This window comes from Paramormyrops kingsleyae, chromosome 24 (assembly GCF_048594095.1).
Source record: "Paramormyrops kingsleyae isolate MSU_618 chromosome 24, PKINGS_0.4, whole genome shotgun sequence".
NCBI classification, from domain to species: Eukaryota; Metazoa; Chordata; class Actinopteri; order Osteoglossiformes; family Mormyridae; genus Paramormyrops; species Paramormyrops kingsleyae.
The window spans coordinates 11,405,543-11,428,670 of NC_132820.1; the positions used below are offsets into that span (position 1 = coordinate 11,405,543).

Here is a 23,128-nt window from a genome sequence, read left to right on the forward strand (position 1 = left end):
TGTACTCTCACTGGTAAACACATTCTTGAAGCTTCAGCCTATTGGAAGACACTGACACATCTTTCCAGTTCTGTAATAACTCTCACGTCTTCTGAACATTTATATGGCAATCCGGTAGAATAGAATATGGTTATTGTCATGTTGTGTACACTGTTCAATGAAACTAAGCATCGCACGCAAGTCCCTGCCCAGGGCGTGAAATAGAACAATAGCAGAAATCGCTCTCTGATGCTTTTTTTTATGAGCAATCGCCCTGTTTTCTGCATGGCAAATGTTAGATCAATAATTAATATTAGGAGAGCATCACTCTTGTAAAAACGTATTTATGTAAAGTCCAACATGGTGAACTGCCTTAAGTAATCAAGTAATGCTTATTGATCACTTTATTCGATGAAACTCCACGTGTCGTCCCCTTGCCTCGTGGCGGTGACTGTGGAATACACCGGGTTACCGCGGCCGGAACTATCAATCCAGGCTGAAATCAATCCCGCCAGGTCCCCGGCGGACCATGCGGTGCGAGTCCCCAGCCAACGTCGCGGTTACGCCCGCTTCTGTGCGCCCTCCTGCATATGCCCAACAGCTGATGCTGAGCCGGTCGGGTGTTTGTATTAAGGATGGGATTGTCTTGTCGTTTTAATCTTAGTTAGAAAAAAACATCAAAAATTTAAAAAGTTGAAATTTGGAATACGTATTTTGTTTTGTTTTTTTTTGCAGATAGAGGATAGGTCTGCGCGTTTTATTATTGCTAATAATTAGACCATATTAGTACACCTGTATTCCCATCACGATTTCTCCGCATCATACGAGAATGTTTACGTAACATTAGACTTTCATGCAGCACACGTAGTGGGACAGCGGAGTTTGTCCACAAAAGCGGCGTAAAAGGGAATATGCGACCCGGGACCCCAGCCTGAGTGTACCGCAGAGTACCGTGTATATACCGCAGAGCCCCTACACACAGATATCCTCGGTCGGGACAGGAAACCCCACCCGAAGAAACATTTAAAAAAAAAAAAAAACGTGGAGAAATGTGGGAAAGTAAATACTGCACTTAAATCAGATTACAGATCCCCGCGAACACTCTCATACTGCATCGTTAATGATGCATTTGTGCTCCTATGCCGTGCTTTTCACACGACTTGAACTGAAAGCGACTCTCGCCCTCTCGCACAGGCTTTGGGTGGTAACTTGCGAGGGAGCCTCGCCGATTGCCTTTCCCATTGGTTTAGTGGGAATGTGATGACATTGAGGAGTTGCTCCCCGAACTCTATAAAGCCGTTTGCTTGGCCAGATCGCAAAGTGTGGACTGCAAACCGGCGGTGGGCAACCAACGAGCTGTGAAATCCTCAGATCCTACCGTGTCGTGTTGTGCCGCACCCGTGCAAAAACCCCTTTAAAAGCATGAGCGAGGTAAGCGTTTGATTTATACCTTAAAGGGCCGGGAAACACCATGCAATACTAGTTAAGTGCTAGTGGTGGTTCACCATAAACCGAGAAATGTTAGCGGTCCCCATGCGCTTCTGGTTCCTTTATGAATTTGAGCCTTGGGATTTTCAGTATGTGTTCATTTTTAATCTGCCGTGGTGTAAGTTGGTGAATGTTAGTGGAGAAGTTTGTTTTTCGGTCTGGCTGTCGGGTGTAGTGACAGGTATCACTTTCTTGCGGATGCAGATGCATGACATACTGTACTGCAGCAATTCATGCGCTGCGCCGGAGCCCCTCGGCTCGCTGTCCCGTCCTCACATTCTGCTAATCGGGCACAAATCCTCCGTGTGTAAGGTGTCGCACCGTGAGACACCGTCCGCAGATGGAAGGGACGTTGGCGGATTTATGCGGAAAATTGTCCACTTTTTGAAAAACAGAATATGACTTTAAGAATTGATACCCGGGTTTATTAAAAAAAAAACCAACACCCGCCTGGATTTGTCCCGTTTGATTCCATAGCGCAGCAGAATAATTAAAATGCCCGAGTTGTTACCTGGCGGCGGAAAACGGCCGTAGGGCAGCTCTCATGGTGAACTTGCCGCTTGATCTCTGGGCTCAGATGATCCGACCCCGTTAATTTGAAATGACTCCAGTTAGATATTAATAGATATCATTCTGTGGAGAAAAAAATCCTAGATTTTCTGGAGCAGTCCCTCAACTTTATTAAATTAGGTTCAAAGACGGGTCAGGCGTACAACAATTCCCACTGCTGTATTTATAATATTTATTAAAAGTTCACGTACTGAACGTTGTGACAAATTGAAATATTTTGTGAGTTTTTTTTTTTTTGCTCAGGATGGTTTGTTTTCATTGTGCAATGGAAAGATCACTTTAAATGATTCCCTAGTACAAAACTGAGATTAGCGCATTGTGGGTAATAGGCTGTGTAATTTACGGGATGGTTTATACTTTTAGAACATGGCTTCTACTAACAGGCGATGGGAAAACGCCATCTTTTAAAAGCCGAAACGCTTTGGTGGATTAATGAGAAGCGGGGTGTGAACCGCGGTCCCCGCAATCGTTCCCCTGTGTGTAAATACGCGCTTTGTGGTGATTTCCCGGGATATCCTACATGGCGGCCGGCTGGGTTTGTCCCAACCACGTAAGTTCACTATGAGAGGGGCTGCTCACGGATAGGTGCGGCACCATCTGGACAGTGTCCATCCACAACATATAGCTGAAGAGAGGGGACATAGGGTATAAACAATATTACTAAAAGGTATATGGACCGTGACGCATCGGCACCGTAGCCCAGATTGATCCCTCGGCTGCACAAATCTTAATGTGGAGTAAATTAGCGCGTTTGGGCCAGTGGGGATCAAGGACACACAGGGAAAAAAACTATTGTGAATACCGAAGTGTTTGCAAAAGTGATAAAAATTAACAACAGGTCGTGGATTATTCAGCGGCTGCGGCTGACTCATGGAAAGTTCATGTCCCTCGCAGAAGGTGGAAAGTAAACTAAGCCGGATGTCGATGTAGGGAAAAGCCTGTGAGCCGAGCCGAGCAGCGGTTCGGATGCAGCACAATGAGTCTGCGCGCCGAACTGCCCCCGGCACAGTGTGGGGACGGTCCAAAGCACCCGGCCTGACGGGATCATTTTTTAATAGTAATTTAACAGTAAGATATGGTGTTCGCGGAAGACAGCCAGAAATCCCTTTTTGAAGACAGCTTAAGGTAAATAGACAATCTTCTACGAGGTTAAACATGGTTGTGTGGGTGACCTATTAATTTTAACTGGGAAGGATCCTGCTTATGGACGTCAGAGTTGAACAAGCATTTGGACCAGCTTTTGACCGTTACTCCATCTGCCGCTCTTGGGATAAGGAGCGATGGGCTGATCTTTTACAGTCTGCTGCTCAGCTGTTATGCACTTGATCTGCTAATAAAATACTGATCATCCGTCTATCTCCAACAACCACTTGACCTGAGTTATGTTGGTCCAGGTACAGTCAAAGGATGCACAGGGCGGCGATTGTGGATTTAATATGAGTGTGTAACGGGAGGCAGGGCTGGTTTTCTAGCTATTACACACTGATGCAGCACGTTGCTAATGCAGCCCCTATCCCATTGCACGTGTTCTTCAGGTGTCCTGGCCGCGATGCTCGTCGCCGTGGGCTCGCGGCCGCAGCGAGTGGAGCGCGTGGCGGGTGGCGCCCGCCGTTGGCTCCGCTTAGCTTTCACGCGCCGCTGATGCTGGCGCCCGCCGCTGGCACGCCCCTCCCACCACATGTCACCGTGATGCTGTGGCGTCGTCATGACAACAGATGTCCTATCAGATGGAAATAACAGGTTGCTGAAAAAAAAAAACCTTAACCAAGTGAAAAATGTTATTAATTGAGTCGATCTGTGTGCAATTTTCATATTAAAATGGAAACATAGGGTCCAAATTTAGAAGTCCTCGTTCTAGTTTTGTTTTTATATCTGGAACTTTTTTCAGTTTTCTGGGCTGTTCTCGATATGTGTAGAGACACAGAGCCCAGATGTGTGCAGATGTGAACCACATACAGATGTGCTGGGGACTTGAGTACAGTCTGCACATCTGCGAACATTAACCAAATATATACATATATCATTCAGGGCTGTATGGCAGGACACTTTACCGTGTTTCTTACAGCATAATCAGGCTGTGGCTGGGCTATTAGCTTTGCAGGAGGTTGGGATTTGAAAGTGCTGCAGACCTGGAGTAGCAGTGACGTGGTGAGGCAGAGACGCTGAGGAGGAGCAATCCGATTGGCCGTGAGGACTGGAGGCTTTGCGGATTTGGCCGGTGACCCATGACTCCTCTGTCGTCCACATATCTGCACAGGCTTCTGTGTCATTACACAGCTGTCAGTTGAGACAACAGGAATTACAGCAGGGGGTAAATTTAGGGCCCTTATGGGCACACGGTCCTTCGTGAGGTGGGATTTACGGGTTAGAGTTTAGAAAGTGATTGTGGTCTTACAGTGAGTTGTGATTCGTGCTACAGGCATGGGCTACCGGTTCTGCTTGCATAACCAATTACTGAACTGCCCCCCCCCCCCCGATACTTTTTTTAAAGATAATTTTTATTATTTTTATTGGTGCACAGAGTCATACAGACATGGCCTAGTCTAATCAGGATATTCTGCCAAAACATTTACGCATGGCTTCGCCGAATTGAACAACAACGATTCAGAAATACAAGGAAATTTACCTGGGTGAAACCTTAAGCATTATGTCACCAGCAGCTGCGCTCCCCAGAGGAACATGCAGAGGCTCATCCCTCAGAGAGTAGCAAGGTATTTTTTGTGAAAACAGACTCGTGTCATGTGACTGGGTACATGTGACCTGAATCATGTGACTGGTGGACATGCAGGCACATGCTGTATTACTCTCCAGAGTCCTGGCAGATATGTATTTCAATTTATTATTCACTATATGCCCTGTACAGCTGAGGCGGAGATGTCAGGTCCAGAGAGTACAATTCCAGACCAAGATTTTGTTTCAACCAACCAGTTGAGGACTCCTCTGACTCTTTATACTCAACTGGTTGGTTGAAACAAAATCTTGGTCTGGATTTGTACTCCCTGGACCTGAAATCTCCGCCTCTGCTGTACAGTTTACGGTTCTCAGAGTCTATGTCAAATTCCAAAGACTCTCCAGATCATCTGTTCAAAGGATCAAAAGAGTGATACCACTATGGCCCAGAATGCAGTGGTTATGTCTCACGCAGGGGCACCAAAAAGCAGAGGAAAGTCAAGATGATTCCAAGGGCCTCTGCGTGACAGGGGCCCTCAAAAATTTGGAACATAATTGGATTGGCCTGGGTAGGGGGCCCAATTTGATATGCTTTCATGGGGCCAAAAATGTATAGCAGCAGCCCTGATTGGACACACCAACGTTTGGTCCCGTGGCTGCTGGACAGGGAGGGATCAGAGTGATGCTTTGCTGGTAACACGTCTTCCGTGCTTCAGAGTTATTTGCTCGACTGGAGGAGGGGTATTCCGAAATACTAATCCGCATGATGTGTCCTGACGGTTTTCCAATTAAATGCCAAGTTAAATTTATTTAATTACGTTTCCTGGTAAAATCCGTGCCTGTGTTTATTAATTAGACCGCAGTTTGCTGCTGGGTGCTTTAGAAGCGACTTAGAAATGCTCTCAAAGGAACAACAGCCACTCCCGCGATTGGGTGTGAACACATACCCTTCCGGTGCTGAATGGTGAGCCCAGTCATTGCTGGTGGATTAGATATGGATCGTGGCCTGGACCACACAAGCAATCATTGTATAACGCTGTGATTTTCGACCCTGTGGATTTTAAGAATCCTGTTGGGATTTCACGTATTTGTTTCACAAGCATTTGGGGGCTGTAGAGATTACAGCACAATATTTAATATGGTGCATATGCATATGTGTGTTTACAATTATTTGCCATTATTTTCTGAATATATCAATAAAGAATGACGTAATGGTCGTGCTGAATTTGGAATTCAAAATTCCCCACCGTGATTGTGCATAAATGCCAGAGTGCAAACACAGGATCCTTAGACGGACACTGCACACGTACACCTACCTGCAAAGTCGCATTAGGTATACAGTATATTACAGTATATTGGCTGACAGACTGATGGGTGTTACTTGCTGCCTGATGAATCTTCTCCTTCCTTTGCCAGCAATCTGAAGTATTTCTCACTGCCTCCTGCCGTCGCTACGTTCTGGGGACCGTAATTCACTTTAATCTCCCTGCTTCCCATCCCATAACAACGGTCGCTTCCATGGCGACGGACAGACATCGTTTGACAGCAGAAAGCTCCGCTCCCTCATTGGCCAGCCTCAGCGGCACCCTGGCGGTCTGTGAGGGGCCCCGATAGAGTAATCGGGTCTCTAAAGGGGCCCCAGTCCCCTCACACCCCAAAAGGGGACAGTAGCGCCATCCAGCAGCGGATGCAGACCACACACATTGTCACACTGACTCAGGCCATTAACTGTCTAATGCGTCTGCAGCACAAAAGCACTTCATTCAAAGGGTTTTCTGTTAATGCACGCCACTAAGATGAAGTATAGTTCAGGAAGGAATGGCTCTGTTGATATTTTAGGATGAAAATGTTACCATAACCTTTTAAAAGGTTCGATAAACACAACAGCTCCTGCCAGTAGTTCCTGCTACTACAGAAGGTTGACATTTTTAAAGTCTCCAGGTTGTAACAAACATACTTACACACGCACAGTTCATATATTCCTGTCATTGTGGGGACTTTCCATTAATTTCTGTGGACATAACCCTAATCCTAAATATGATGACCCTAAACCCCTACCCAGCCCTAACCTTAACTAGAAGTAATCATACCAAAATCGAGACTTTTGGTATTTTTAGTTTTTTGACTTATTTTATCTGGTCCCTTTGTGGGGCCAGAATGTCAAAGTAACTGGTTTTTATTATATAGTGGGGGACATTTGGTCCCCACAATGTAATATAAACCTAATACACACACACAGCAATGAATTTCCCATATCACTCTCTAATCCCCTTACAATTGATAGCACTAACAGAAAAGGCTTATAGAACGAGAGCAGTCATTGGCTGCTTTAGAACTGTGATGTGATTGGTCAGCAGGTTCTAACAGCTCTAAATTGTTGCGTAGCCATTTAAAAGGGTACTAAGGGTTGGGAAAATAACTCAAGACCAGGCTACTCGCTGTCCCTGGGTACAGTGTTACTGCACCAAGAAAGACTTCATGAAGTTCCTTTTTCAGCTGGAATGCAGGTTTTGCACTCTCTTTTACTTTCTCAATTATCAATCAACTTCAATTAATACTTATTACAATAAGTGCTTAGGGTTTAATCTCACTGATCACCAGCTGCCATATTACCCTCGGCCACGGTCGTAATATTCAGCGTAATTTGAGTGACAGGAATATGGCGCGACAGAGGAAATTTAATGGGGCTGTTCCCAGCTGCATAGATAGGGGGCAGTAGATGGCGGCTAGCTATCTGATTATTTCAGGGAGCATTTCTGTTCTTGGCTGGCTGTATGTATCTGTTGTGCTGGGAAAAGGCTCCTTTATAAAGAAAGAAAAAAGAATTTACACTTGGGTGGAGGGTGAAGATGGACTTGCCAGTGTGTGTGAGTAGGACAGCAGAAACCGTGGTAGTGTCTGATGAAGGAGTCATCTGCCACAGGTTCATATCATCGCTGAAACCCTGCTGCTGTCAACCATCGTGGATGCTGAAGAACACCAGGGTCTCAGATACTGAGACATTTACACGCAGCCCCGCTGCCGCAGTAGCACCCAATTTTCTGCATCTCCAAACCGGGCTGTTGATTTGTTAAGTTCTCTCATCCAATATGTATTTGCAGTTGCGATGTTAGAGAACTGTCAAGGCAGTGCCCTATTCTTCCATATTAAACCATCTGAAACGTGATCTTCAGACATAAAAGAAATGGAAAACGTTTGTAGAATTCTAAATTCTGCTATATAACTCAACATTCTAGTATTCACATCGTAGCGCTTCGCATTGTAAAATGTTCTTGCAGTTCTGTATTCTTGAATTGCACATTCTTCATTCCGCGGAAGCATGGAGTAACTAATCGCGGTTTTCACACGTGTAGGATCTTAGGCTGGCGGTTTTCAGCCACGCCATTCCCCGCGTTCCCATTTTAACATGAAAATTGCACACAGATAGGCTCTGATAGGTCCAGTTTAAATCTCTCCATCAATCCACCAATTTTATTATGGTAAAGGTGATTATGACGTTAATTCTGTACGGGAGGGTTAAATGGAATTGGCAGAATTAAAGTGACGGAGATAATCCTGTAAACAGATCCTAAAAACTGTCAGCTCTTCCCGGGGAGCAGCTGAGCAGTTTGATCCGACGTAGACGCAGAACCGTATGCCCTCGTGATCCGTTAAGCCAGGCGTGAAAACAAGATACTCCAGTTTCTCGTTTGAAGTAGAATTTTGACAAGCGGGTGCATTTTAGCGCCATGTGGCGGGAGCGCGGGCGCTAAAGCAGCTGTCAGCGCGTGACGGCAACGCGGGAGGCTGCGCGCTCGGACACGACGCAGCCAGATTCGCACATTGAGACGCCCCCCCTTTCCCCGCGGGCCTCAGGATGCTCGCCTAGTGAAAATAAGAATCGTGCATGCCGTCTTATTTTTTTTAGATTAACACTGCAGTGCAGTAAATCCAGCATCACTGCTGTGATTAATATACAGTCGAACGGGATTAAAAGAGGTAAACGAAAACGTTCCTGGATGGTTCTAAAGGCTTTGAAACTCTGCTAATTTTAATTTGACAGGAGGATTTCTTATGAATGTTAATGCAGAATGACTTGCTATCTCATAAAGGGAGGATTAAACAGAGAAATGTATTAAACTGTTTCCCGTGGTTCGTGGTTAGTGGTAGATTTGGCGCTATACCAGAACGGGGCACGTGAAAGATGTGGCACAAACACTATGAGGGTGATAAATGACCCACTTATTTCTCTGTTTAGAATTGCAGAATGTCACTATATCATTAGCGGTAAGTTTACCTGCTAGCCGAAGGTGCTTCAGCCCGGCAGAAAATGTCGAGCTACCCTTTGAAAGAAGAATAGCAGAGTCATGATTGCACATAGAAAAGGACACTGAGCTCTATGGCATTATGCATCAAAATATGCAATACGGGATCATTTACATTTCTTTATCTTGCACACACTTTTGTCCAAAGTGGCGTTGGTTAGCATGGGAGTGAGAGCTGAGCGCCACACTGGGACTGTGAGAAGCTAAGAGGAGAGCAGATCAAACGCGAGCACTGGGAGGGCCAGGCTAATGATTTACATGGCTTATTCTGAGTGCATTTTAATCAGACCGTCAACACAGGATAACCCTCAGTAATGCATAATTAAAAGTGTCAGAGGTCATATATAACTCGGACCACTAAAATATAGCCCAGTGCTGCCGATGGCCCTAACATGATTAGGTGACTCGGGGGGGGGTGTGGACCGGGCCCTTACTGGTGTGATCAAAGTGGCGCCAGCCCCCAGACAATGGATGGGAGCCGTTCTTCCCCTCTCCGCTGGAGCCGCCGTCTGTCCTACATCGACATCTTCTCCTTTAAATTCTTAATAGACGACTGAGTGCAGAGCGGGGGGCCTCGGGGGGGGGGGGGTGGTCTGCTGCCAGAGGGCCCGAAATAGCTCCCAAAATGGCTGCGCCAAATGACTTATTTATTTAGTGAAGCCGCTCTGCCGTCAACCCCCCCCCCCGACCACCCCCCCGCGCTCCCGGCTGAAGAGGCACCCAATGCCAGCGCCATTATTTCTGCCTCTTTGGCTTGTTTCGTCGTTCTTGACTTTTGGTCATGTGAAAGAGGCCGCTTTCCCCCGTGTGCAGCTTGTGGGGGGGGGGGGGGGTGGGGGTGATGGGGCACGGCCAACATGATCCCCGGGGGTGGGAGACCGGCTGACGGGTCGCCATCCTCATGGCCTCCCCTAGGGGGCAGAGTGCATCAGGAGAATTAGCGTCAGCCTTGGGTCTTCCTTGGGGTAAATGTGTGTGTGTGTGTGTGTGTGTGGGGGGGGGGGGGGGGTCGGCGGAATGGCAGGGCTCAGGAGAAGCGATAAAAAGACAAAAAAAAAAGCCCCGCCTCCCTCAGTCCGACCTGAGTGTGGCGCTGGGACGAGTTCCTGCTCCAGCAAGTATAGGACATGCCGGAGTAATGGTCGCCGGAGTAATGGTCGCCGGAGTAATGGTCGCCGGAGTAATGGTCGCCGGAGTAATGGTCGCCGGAGTCGTCGCATGAGCAGCGCCTGACTATGTTCACCCTGCATTACTCACCGAGTCTCACACGTGCAGCACACTGGGCCGCAGTTTGGAGAAGGCGGGACTATAAACCTGCAGGCCCCCGGGGGAAGGCTCCGCCCCGTCAGGCCGGCTGCCATCCCGCCCCCCACCCGGAGTCCATCGCTAAGAGATAGACTTGCTATACCTGGCAGACTGTTTATCTCGGGCTGCATGACTCATGGATAAACACATCACGGCTTGATGTCTGCGGGCCGCCATTTAGGGAGTCCTTGTTACGCCTCTGCGGCCTAGCGACACCCACGTAGCCCAGCACGGGAGGGGGACCTGCTCAGTTAAGCAGAATCAGATGCTTTAACCACTACTCCACCTGCTGGCCAAACAAAGGAAGTGCGGGATGAGGCTATAGGCAGGGACTCGGAAAGGGCAGCTTTGTAGCACAGATACCAGGCGGGCAGAATATATCTAGTCATTTCATTTTATTTAGCAGGGTCAGCCAGTCCTTGGAGCAGCTGAATCGTTAAATGCGTCGGTTTTCCACACTCTGGTCCCCTAACGAGCCATTCAGGGTTAGCATCAAAGCACACTCTCTGGAAGTTCATTAGAGGCCCACTTCATTAAGCAGGACCTGGGGCGGGTAAAACGGCCAGGTGAAACTAACAGAGAGTAGGTGGTTGTTCAGCCAGGCTGGTTTTGTTCTCCAACCGGCGCCCCCTAGCTGCCATCCGGGGTTAGCCTCAGGGACAGGCACACTGACCTCGCTGGCTTGATGTCTTCATCTTCATAGGCTCTGGTTTTGGCTTTTAATGTTTTATTTATGGTTTGAAAGTTTTTGTTTGCTTTGCAGAGACAAGGATCTGGAGCCACAACTGGAAACACCAAATCATCTGGAGGACAAGGTAAGAAAAGCAGGTCACCGTGGGGCCTCACAGAATGTTGGGCCTACAGAGAGGGTCTTCCTGGGATGATGGCATGTCTCGGGTCAGAAGGTCACAGTGTCTGCTGGAGATGTTGTGACAAGAGGAACCACTTTTCAAATAGCCTCAATAATATATTCCTCGCAAACGGGACAAAAAGTGGCTGCTCTCTGTATGGTCCATAAATACGGGGACAGAATGTTCTAGAAGAATAGCAGCGTGTACCGCTGCTTGCCCAGAAGAGCATTAAGGATAAAGGTCAGATCGTTTGTTTTTACCGTAAGCAGGATGGTCTTCCTGCCCATCGGGGTTTGATTCGGTTAAACGAATGACAGTCCGGATAAACCTGAGCTGAATCCATGGCACCTTAATCTGCTTCCCCTCAGTTAGGAGGAACAGGGCGGGCGTGTCGTGGCGCATAATGATGACATCACCACACCAGATCTGCATCTGTTTAGTCTCCATTAGCACTCAGGTTGCAGGAGTTATTCTGGTAGCGAGTGAGAAATCCGCTTATTCTCCGGCACGGGTTTGCAGACACTGTCACAGGACTGCTGCAGTGAGGGGGGGGGGGGGGGGCACACACACACCGGAAATCCCCCCCACCATCTCTGATTCTATCTGAAATCCCAAAGGCGACTCTTACCGATGCCGACACACTCATTAGGCATGGCGCGTAATGGCGTGCGTCACAGAATGGGTTTTATGTTGCCTCCCGCTTATTCTTGAAGCTTTCAGAGAGATGTTTCACGGGGGGGTCTGACCTTCTGTTTTCAACTCGTCTCCCAGCCCAGCTTCTGCCACCCTTCGCCAGGACAGTCTGTGCCAAACACGAGACCCCAGCTCTCCCAGCGGCGCTGAGCTCGTGGCACCAGCTTCACCAGGGGGCGCCACCTGTGCATAGTAATGCTGAGGCTTGACAGCAATGTGGGGGGGGAGGGGGCAGCCAAAAAACCCCCACGCATGAAAAAGCAGCTCTTTTCTGGAAAGTGGAAACAAGCTGAAATATTGATGTGCCGCATAAATAAAAGATGGAGAGGGAGGCTGCGCTTTTCCCAGCACTGCATCGTAAAACGGGGGACAGGGACGCGAATTTCAGCATGCTTTAATCAGCGGGACGCTAATCCCCAACAATAAATGCATGAGGGATACTGACGGACTAAAGCTTCGCGTTTATTGGCCGTTTGCATATGGTGAAGTTTGTCAGGTAGCTGAGAGACGTATGGATGACGGACGGGTTGGATGTGCGTGCGATTGTGGGTCACGTGACACTGGTGCAGTTAGACAGAACTTGGTAAAATAAGGAGGGAAGGAGCGAACGAGAAGGCGAGAGAACGGTCTGATCAGACAGCCAGAATATGCACTGGGGAGTTACACTTTCCGTTTGTGTAACGCCTCCAAGGTTCCTGAACTGAGCTTCGAGGGGCCCAAGGTTCCTGAACTGAGCTTCGAGGGGCCCAAGGTTCCTGAACTGAGCTTCGAGGGGCCCAAGGTTCCTGAACTGAGCTTCGAGGGGCCCAAGGTTCCTGAACTAAACTTCGAGGGGCCCAAGGTTCCTGAACTAAACTTCGAGGGGCCCCAGGTGCCGAGCACCAGGGGCCGCCAGGGCAGCAAGCTGGTGCATTTAATTCAGAACCAGGAATACAGCCGTCAAGGGGAACATCGCTGGGAATTGGCACAATTACATTCACAGTTAATTACTTAATCCCCGTGCAAACACCTGCATTTTGAACGGTCCCCAGGCTGGTGTTTTCGTTAACGTGTTGTTTGCTGAGCAAGGACATGTCACTGCCTGAGGCAGGAGCGGCGGGATCCTGGACCGAGTCCAGAGGCTGGACGCCTCGCGCCTATGAAACGTTAAAGATGCCCATTTATGGGCTTCAGAGAACGAACACCAGGCCGGGAACGGAGACCTGGGACATAAACGGGCGGCCGTCTGGGGGCCGGCGGTGGCAGGAAAGCAGCAGGGAGGGTGTGATAGTCATTTATGGTGTTTTTTTTGGACGGGAGCTGAATCATTGTGGCTCTTTAAATATAGTATCAATACTTGCTTTGCAACTGTGTACCTAAAATTTACAGCAGACCAGTTAGCGTGTTTCTAAGACCCTTAAATTAGCATTACCCATAATCCCTTAACTTTGTATCCTTTTCTGAATAATTTCTATTAGTTTTGACTAAATGTAAATTAAATATGTTTGCATTTATAAATGCTCCGTTTATGTAGATGACTCCAAGAAAGATGTCCCAGAGGACTTTGACATCGACATGGACGCCCCGGAGACTGAGAAGGCCGCCGTCGCCATCCAGTCGCAGTTCAGAAAGTTCCAGAAGAAGAAGCAGGAACCCAAGTCCTAGAGGGTGGCCAGGAGGTTTGACCTCCCACAGCTAGATGGCGCTGTGGGAGCTCCATTTTGCATGTTGAAGAACCACACAATACGGACTTAAGGGGCGGGTGGGTCGGGGCTGGAAAACTGAGCAATACCCTGTGTATCACTGATGTTTGTGATGTTAAATGCATATAATGTATCGTTTGACTGCTGTATGGATATTTTGTGAGGCTCTGAATGAGCCTTTTTGTTTAGCAGTTTGCTACTGTAACATGTTCAACATTCAGCGTGGTGTACTGTGGCACTGCGGCCTCCCCTATAGGGGGCGCATTTTTAATTTTGAACATCTTAAAACGATATCAAATTCGAGGGAGGAAGAACAGAGGGAAAGAATCATTCTTTTTTTTTAGATGAAAATGTGCCAGGAAGTGTACAATGGGGTTTAACAGTGGATGAATGAGCTTAACACCTACGGCAATAAAGGATGTCACAAAATCAGACTATAAATCATAAGTATAATGTGTGTGGTTTTGTGGATTGTAACTGTTTGCAGAGCGCTAGGCGTACGGCGTTTTGGGCGCGAACTATGACATTGTGTACCCAACATTATCGTGTAAACATTTCTATTGCATATATTTAAACTATTTATGACAGACTGAGTTGAAATTGAATTCCCAGTACATTTCTGCGCTCTGTTGAAACATCCTCATTGTTAAATAAATGTTCTTCCTGTTTGATCTTCCATGTAGAATCTGTGTGACGCTTCTTTATTAAGTCTAGTTACCCTCGAGTGGCAAATTACACGCTTCGCATAAATTCCCCAAATATGTTCTTGTATTTTCCAAACCCCACGTATTTCAATACTGTATGGAAATGATCTGAAGAAAATATGTTTCAAATACATGAACAAGAATCAAGATAAAAATATACAGCTCTGGAAAACAGAGAGACTACAGCAAGTTTCACTCATTTCACGATTTAGGGGTATGCGCTTGTGTAAAATATACATTTTTTTGCAAACTCCAGCCTGACTCTTGTCTGCTGCTGATTGATGAAGGGCTTCTTCCTTGCCTGTTATGAACTATCCTAACAGTGCACTTCACACCACTTAATGTTTCCCATTCATTTTGAAGGTCACTTGAGGTCATCCTCCGATTTATGAGGCAATGTCGGATAAGTTGACGGCCATCTCTGACATTAGAAAGCTACTTGTGCCCTCATCCTGACTGGTTTTTGGTCAATCCCAGTGTCTCCTGCTTCACTTTGTTCTTCTCTACTGCTGTCTTACAAACTTTGAGCCTGGAAAGAGTGTAGCCTTCAGCCTGCAGAGCCAGAATTAAACAAAGATTTAAAAAATTATTATTTTTTTTTACAAATATAGAGTGGTCCCTTATTTTTTTTCCAGAGCTGTATTTTAAATGTAGAGTCCAGTATTTAAAATGCATGGGTATAGATACAATGTTTTGTCAGTTTCATCCTATAGATGTATGGAGCATGACGACGTCGACACACGGGATCTTGAATACCATGGAAGGCTCGGTCAGTAGACATGGCAGCAAGATCACTGTCGTCATGGTGACAGGCATAGCGGGAGGGAACGACCAGGCCGATACATGGGGCATCGCTAGAAGCGTGAGTGGCATGTTTGCTGAATGCAGCTGGACCACCCAGTCATGCTAAGAAAAGCCTTTGCTCATTACTGTTATTTACTGCCGGAATGTTCTGGCTTCTCGCCCTTAATAACTCTCTTTAAAAACACTCAGCTGAACCGAAGACTCCACACCGCTGCAGGAGGCCGGCTGCGTGATGGTATTTTTTTTAATTTTAGGTGTGGAGGACCTCGTCAAATAAGCAATTGGAAATTAAAATACCGGCCATGATCGAACCAGCGGAGCCATTTTCATTCAAACTCTTTAAGTAGCAGGAGAAATTCAGTACGACTGGGTCCCATCTGGGCAAGTTGGGTGTTAAACAAGCTGAGGCTGGCATCTTTTCTGGCGTCGGGAGTTCAGTGTTTGATCTGAGCCAGTTTGATCTATACTTGTCATTGGCTCGATGGCTTGGTAATCTACCGGATTTAAGCGGCCCGGCCTGATCCCTCATTCTCACTCCTCGGGCTGTAAACCGCTCACTCATCGCTGCTATTTTGAAATGAACATGATTATTCATTCGTTTTCTCTTGTTTTTGGTGAACTGGGCAGTTGAATTTGACGGCAGTGGTGTGAACAGAATGGTGTTAACGAAAGACAGCGTGCATTTAGGTAACCGAGAAGTCCTGAAATTGGAGGCGGCTCTGTAAAGACAGATCGCAGCCACCCCGTGGGACGAAATGTTCTTGCCCAGGGTTTAATTAGAGCTGATCGTGGCCATGAGGGGGCCGAGGACGACGGTGACCAGACTGAAGATTTCCATCAGAGTCGCGTAACGTGAATGTTAGAGAGGAGGAGGCAGCGGCCCCTTTGAAAGGCACTTTCACTTTGTCACATCCACTGGGGTCTGCAGCAAAAAAAGCTGGGATGCTGCCCAAAAAAGAAGAGTAAAGTTAAGTCAGGCTTCTGTGGGGTAGCTTGGGGTCCTTAGGGGCACATGACCCACAGGCCTGGAGGCAAATCTGGTCATTATGCTGAGCATGGAGACCCACAGTGCTGAGGGATGGTGAGAAAAAATGGGGAAACGGCACTAACTCGATGGCCGGGGGAGCTGCAGGAATCCCACCCCATCGCTCTCAGCTTTCTTCCTGTTACTGGCCCACATCTTTCCAGCCTCATTTCCCATGAAGATGCTATCATTCACCGGCCGCTTTGTTTTCCCACGTCCATCGCGGTCATTTTAGCTAGCAGCCAGCAGCTCTCTGAGTCTTGGATCGCTTCTCACTGAGCTGCTTCTGGGAGACGCTTTAAACAACATCACAGAGCCCGTTACTGCAGATGGGAAAAGAGCAGGGGACTCTTAGGTTAGACAGCAGCTACACAGGGTGAAGGAACCACTGTTCCACAGATCAGTGTGAAGGACCCAGCGTTCCACAGATCAGTGTGAAAGACCCGGTGTTCCTCAGATCAGTGTGAAGGACCGGGCATTCCGCAGATCAGTGTGAAGGACCCGGGGTTCCGCTGATCAGTGTGAAGGACCCGGCGTTCCGCAGATCAGTGTAAAGAACCCGGCGTTCCTCAGATCAGTGTGAAGGACCCGGCGTTCCTCAGATCAGTGTGAAAGACCTGGCGTTCCTCAAATCAATGTGAAGGACCCGGCGTTCCTCAGATCAGTGTGAAAGACCTGGTGTTCCGCAGATCAGTGTGAAGGACCCGGGGTTCCGCAGATCAGTGTGAAGGACCCGGGGTTCCGCAGATCAGTGTGAAGGACGCAGAGTTCCCCAGATCAGTGTGAAAGACCTGGCGTTCCGCAGATCAGTGTAAAGGACCCAGCGTTCCGCAGATCAGTGTAAAGGACCCGGGCATTCCTCAGATCAAATTCCTACTCCTTCAGGAAAACTAGTTATGCAAGAACAATGATAAAAACACACTGAGTCTGTCAGTGTCTGGAAGACAAATCTGCTTGAAAAAAACAGAGGAGGTCACAGGACAGCAGCTAGGGGTGTCATCTCACTGCTAATTATAGAAGTAGATCAAGTCTTTTCATGGGAAAAGGTTGAATTATTGCTCATCATTACTCTAATAAGATAATTATAGATGATTCTGTTGATTATTTCTTTGGTCGTATCATCCAGGCTACCATTTTAATGAGTATCTCCAATCTCCCAGTCCCACTGGCAGGATTTAATTGTTCTCCTCTTATTGAGGAAAAAAAAATAACAATGAGAAAATAAAACAAAAGTGGGTTACTGAAACAGAGCAATAGCTAAATGTGGGCTAGGGTAACTGTGTGGCCTGTAGTGACAGCATATAGCCCCGCCCCCCCGGTACCATGGAAACAAGGAGTGGGCCTAACCCACCATGTGAAAAGGGTCAGTTAGTTAGCTGGGAGCAATGCCCAGGAGATCCGCGGTCCGTTAGCGTCAGAACACAAGGTGCCCGAAACCGCTGTAGGACACGAACAACACATTTGTCTTGTTTGGCGCAGCCTGGGCTTTTAACGTGATTAGTGGTCAATTAGCGGTCAGCTAGTGGTCAGTTATCGGTCTGGCTGGCATTCCCGGACCCGCGGCTGGCTTTCCAACCGCTAACATAAGCAGTGATCAATGGATTCAAACACAGAGCATCGAGGTCTCTTCACGTACGCAGGAGGATCACGCGTGATGACGAGCGTAAGCGGTTTGATAATCTCACGATTTACAGCTACGCTAATCCACTCTCAGGCAGCAGGGAGCCTGCGAGCACAGAGCAGATTATTTCACATCCAGCACACTGTGGCCTTAGCGGCATCCGGTCAGTTCCTTACATGAACGAATTACGTCTCATTAAAGGTGACTGGTGAGGTGGCCCCTCTCATATTAAAGCTGACTGGTCAAACAAAGGATTGCCACAGGAAAGCTGATTGGGAAGTCAAAGATTCTGTCATTTTAAAGCTGATTGATTCGTCATATAAATGCCAGCCCACTACAGACATGCTTTGATTGCTGTGATGCCGATGTGGGCTTATTCACAAGCAGGGGAGGAAAAAAATTTAAAAATTAAAAAAAAAAAAAAAAAAAAAAACTCCTGTCCTTTACTTTGATATGACCAGTTAGACCAGCACATCAGCCTCTGCTGGGCAAAGCCACAGCACTCAGGCACACTGCAGTTTGGGTTCCAGCAGCACTGAGGGTTGTGTGTGTTGCGTTCCCATTGGGGGGGAAAAAAAAGGGCAACATTTGGATGTAATAAGAGACCTAAAGGCTGGTTGATTTGTAAAGGATCATCAACTCACTCGTACCCTGGACTACGATGGGCGGAAGCAGAGAGTGTTGTGCACCTGCTCAAAACACATTGAAACGCTCCAGAGATTCAGAGCCTGCTCGCCAGTACATTATAGGTTAATACCCATGTACTATACTAGTAGTTTGATATTAAATGATCAACTTCGTTTTACTCAGGCATCTAAAAGCTAGTAACTGGCATATCTGCAGATCAGCCTATTTGACTCCACCCTTCACAGATATTCACATGCGTTATATATTCTGATAATCAGCAGCAAAGTAGCAAAATTAACATCTGTTTCCTGGCCAGTCTCTGTCACAAGATCATCACTTAAGTTGGTGATTAAAGGAAACCTCAAAGCCTGCTCTTCAGCTACAAAGACATATTCAACAAGGGAGCTTCTATATTCCACCCAGGACCTAGACGTTTCCACCCAAAATAGCACCAACAATTCCTATTAACCTCCACGCTCCTGGATTTTCTCCTTTTATGGGCCTCAGTGAGTTCAGCACCCAGCTGTTTCCCATGCTCCTAATTGATTAATTAATCAACCAATCACAAGCCAAGGCACAAACCTTAATTAGTTCACTCAGGGCCTATCACAGGCACATTCTCATGCCCGTGTGTGAACTACATTCAGTTTAGTGCTGCCTTCACGTTCAGTTGTGGATGGTCCGTACAGATAACAGATAAGAAAAAAAATGCATCTTCCATTTATTTTTTTCGCCAACCAAGCATTTGAATATGACTCCTACTTACGACTTTGCATGTGGGAAGTAGGACTTTCCAACTAGCACTTGAAGGCAGCATAATTCCCGAACATTCAAGGATTGCATGGACTGTGATGCTGAAACCATGACATGGCCGTCTCAGGTTGATGATGTCAGAGGGTGCCAGTCCCTAATGCTGTTTATTTTTGCTTTCTAACCGCATGACTTTTGATGTCCTTGTGGGGTGAAAATGACAAAGTGGCTTCACGCTTGGTCGTGACACTGCTGGAGGACAATGACGCCGGGTTTGATGGATCTCCAGCGGGAGACGTTCACACTGCTGACCTCAATACACATGGTCACATGGTTCGTTTTTGTCCTAAACTAAACGGTCACACAGCAGCATATGCTCCAGATAGCAGGGCACACGTCTGACTACCAGACCCACCTCGATTGTCAATTTTTAAGGTTAAATTCACTCAGTACTAAAGCAGAACTGTTACAGTACAGACACCCATTATCAATTGCTGACAATGGCTGACTTCCCATTGGTTACTTTACTTGTTTTGCTTCTGGTTAAGCCAATAGGAATGTGGCTCATAAGCCGGCATGGTATGTATGTATAAGTCCACAGCAGAAAAAGACTGTGAACATTACGCACAATCTTGTGTTCTTCTCGTCAAACATCTTTGTGAAAGTGTGAGCGATCGCAACCGAACGTGGCACGAAAACACCTGACTGGCGCACATGGCAACCAATCACACCCCGTGCAGAGAGCTCACTCCGAAGGCCTGCAGGATGTCACAGGTATGGGAGAGAAACCTTCCCTCCCCCAGCCAGACTTTCATTCTGCCTCAGATGGCAGGATAACCTTCCCGGATTTGGGAACTGGACCATGGCAGGATAAAAGGTCAGAGCGTGAGCGCTGTGAGGAATCAGCGGCCCTCTGGTTCACACTGGTCCACGCAGGGTGCTTAGGCGGGTGTGTGTATCTGCATGGATTATTATTGACGCCTCATGTTTATGGTTGTACTTGTCAAATCAACAGAGGATGCCAAGATCCTACAACCTCCATATCATCTGTTTACTGTTCATGCTACATCATTGGCGTAATTTGTTTACTTCCTGCCGTTTATGTCGTCCACTCCCTCCTCTTAACGCTACTCTGCTTGCTTCCTGTTTCCTCCGTGCTGTTACATCCACAATGTCTACTCCAGGTTTACTCCACCTCTCCTCTTCCCACTTGCTTAGCTCTCCCGTTTCAGCCTTTTATTCAGCATCACGATTGACCCAGCGATTCCCGGGATCTTATGGACCGGCATCCGTTCTTCGTCCACCCTGTACACACTGGGATCACGGCCTGGACACCCTACTCCTGTCCTCCTACTCGCTGAAAATCCAACGCCTAGAACAAGGGTGCAGATTCGGTGTCAGCACTGGTAGGGACCAAACCCCCCACCGCCAAAACACATACGGTTTTCCCGCAATATCGGTAGAGACATGACCATACCTGAACATAAAAAGATACAACCTGCAGAGAAAGGCAACGGTGCATTGTGACACCCTGAGGAATATCAGTGCAGTGACGTCGTTAATTAGATTTCTAACCCCCCTCCTGTACGAAGGTGTGAGACGTATCGGCCTCGCAGCTGACGTCTGCGCCCTCGCAGTGTTGTAAATGTGGAGGTGTCGCATCCAGCCGCGAGTCTGACTGCGGGCATAGAGTTTCCAGGAAGGAGAGGCACAAAATCCACTCAAAACAGGTACCTTAGGTGTGTCTGTTCACAGCTCACCTGCCCCCTCAAAAACAAACTGCCTGCAGTTTGGGAGGATGCTGTCTTAAGGTCCTTAAAATGGAGAACAGACCCAGTAGGTGGAGACTGGACAGCAGAACCTGCGCAGGATTCAATAAATGCAGCTGCAATGCATGCTGGGGGAAACCTTGGTTCCTGGTCATGTGACTCGTACCTGTACACCTCAGGCCATTCCCTCTGTCATTACCTACACACTGGCCTGACGACATACGGCTTTCACTCCTTTGTTTGGTTTGGTTCCTCCTGGATAGCATTTTTAAAAGCATGTCACAAGCATAAAATATTAACCATGCTTTGTGACGTTCATAATGACCATGATCCTTTTTAAAGATGAGGGGTTTTGTACTATTTCTGTACTCATCTTGACAGCGTGATACATTGACACACTGCCACCTGCAGGCAGGATGTATGTAGTGCAGGATGTCAGCCTTAACGTGCAGATAGAACAGCTCTGTTAGACACTTGATTGGGGAAAAACCATTCAAACGGCATGCGGGGGGGTGATCATGTAGGGCAGGCAGACTAAATGGTGTGGGCTGATCCCCAACGGCAGGTGGGGTCCTCTGGGGCAGCAGCCAGTAGGGTTTATGGGATGTATTTAAATGAGGACATTATTGATTGCTGAAACACCAGGTGAGCTGACAGACTATGCAGCCTGGAGAGTGGTGGAACAGGCCTGCTCAATCCATGTAAACAGAGCAACCTGCGGGGTAAAACTGATGGGGAATCGATTTGTGCAAACATGACTAAAGATTTTATTAGCCAAATCCATCTCCCTGTAATATCCACAAATTAAATTTTAGCTTTTATAGATACAATAAATCTTCACATGGTAACATTTCATATTCTGACAAAACATTTCAGCTGGACTTCCAGCCATTAATATTATAATTATTATTATATTGGTCATCTTCATCATCACAATTACTATCACCAACATAATCGTCATCCTCATTATCACCAGCACAACCTCATTATCATTAACAGCAGATATTATCATCTTCATAATCACCATCTTCATCACCACCATCATCCTCAACATGCTCATCACCCTCATCCTTATCACAATCACCACCATCTTCATCATCCTCATCACCATCATACTTTTATCATCATCGTATCTTCATCAACATCATCATCATCATCATCATCATATGTTTATAAACATCTTCATCATCATAGCCTGTTTCTTCGTTCTCATGCATTCATTAAAATTTCATTTGAAAAGGTCATCTGAGACATATGGATGGTCAGGGACATCTGCAAGGGTTTTTCTCCCTTCTCAGATAAATCTGACGACTGACCAATCATTAAATAACTGTGTAGCCTAATAAAATATACAAATAAATATAAAGGAAGGAATGCACAGATAATAAAAAATGGCAGACTGTGTGGTAAAGATTGTTTTTTTCTTTTTTAAATAATAATATCCACCACCATCATCATCATCTTCCTCTCCATGCTCATATTGTTGCTAAATTATACTGGCAGTAGATAGTCTTAAGTATGAATGTTAGTGTAAAAAAAAATAATAGTAAGAAAAAAGAAGTACTTTCTTTTAAAAGAGAATAAATGAGTCCGTTGTGGAGCGTGGTGTACACGTGCGCTGTGTGTCTGTGTGTGTGTGTGTGTGTGTGTGTGTGTGTGTGTGGGCCTGCGCGCTGTGCTATACCAGCGTGTAGGACTTGGTGTAGGGGTTACTGCCTGGCTTCAGGTGACCCCGAGAGTCCAGCAAAGACTCCTGGGAGGTGCTGATCTTGGCAGTTTGGCCCAGTTCGCGAGTTTCCCTCTGCGGCAGCGTGGCGGCTGAGCCGGGGGGCCAGGCAGGTGCCTCGGCGGGGGCGGGCTGCCGGGGGGCGGGGCGTTTTAGTGGCCGTGTTTTCAGGGGCTCCAAGCAGGCCTGGGCGCCTGACGCCGGGGCAGCCGGCCGGCTCAGCAGGAAGTCCATGCGGAGGTAGGGTGGCAGGTGCACCGGTTCACCACCTGGAAGGCAGGCCGATCCAGCAGTCAAGGCAAGGAGGATAATCACAGACAGACACAGACAGGTACAGAAATAATCACAGACAGACACAGACAGGTACAGGGATAATCACAGACAGACACAGACAGGTACAGGGATAATCACAGACAGACACAGGGAGGTACAGGGATAATCACAGACAGACACAGACAGGTACAGGGATAATCACAGACAGACACAGAGAGGTACAGGGATAATCACAGACAGACAGGTACAGGGATAATCACAGACAGACACAGACAGGTACAGGGATAA

At 47.2% G+C, this 23,128-nt stretch overlaps 2 protein-coding genes across 3 annotated transcripts in view; one reads left to right on the forward strand and one right to left on the reverse strand.

Annotated features, from left to right (window-relative positions):
* The first annotated feature begins 1,236 nt into the window (after positions 1–1,236).
* LOC111860795 (calmodulin regulator protein PCP4) lies at positions 1,237–14,227 on the forward strand. Of its 2 annotated transcripts, none has more exons than XM_023844808.2 (3): positions 1,237–1,410; positions 11,080–11,131; positions 13,374–14,227. In XM_023844808.2, exons 1-3 carry the CDS (start codon positions 1,402–1,404, stop codon positions 13,502–13,504), a joined length of 192 nt encoding a protein of 63 aa, XP_023700576.1. In that variant the 5' UTR covers positions 1,237–1,401; the 3' UTR covers positions 13,505–14,227. The 2 variants fall into 2 exon arrangements, with proteins under 2 accessions (XP_023700576.1, XP_023700577.1); XM_023844809.2 differs by lacking the exon at positions 1,237–1,410 and adding an exon at positions 7,099–7,214.
* Positions 14,228–21,584: 7,357 nt separating this feature from the next.
* LOC111860794 (cell adhesion molecule DSCAM-like) overlaps positions 21,585–23,128 on the reverse strand; it is a 64,444-nt gene continuing 62,900 nt past the window's right edge. Inside the window, exon 33 of the mRNA XM_023844805.2 lies at positions 21,585–22,836. Coding sequence (XP_023700573.1) covers positions 22,520–22,836 — 317 coding nt within the window. The 3' untranslated portion in view covers positions 21,585–22,519. The remainder of the gene's footprint in view (positions 22,837–23,128) is intronic.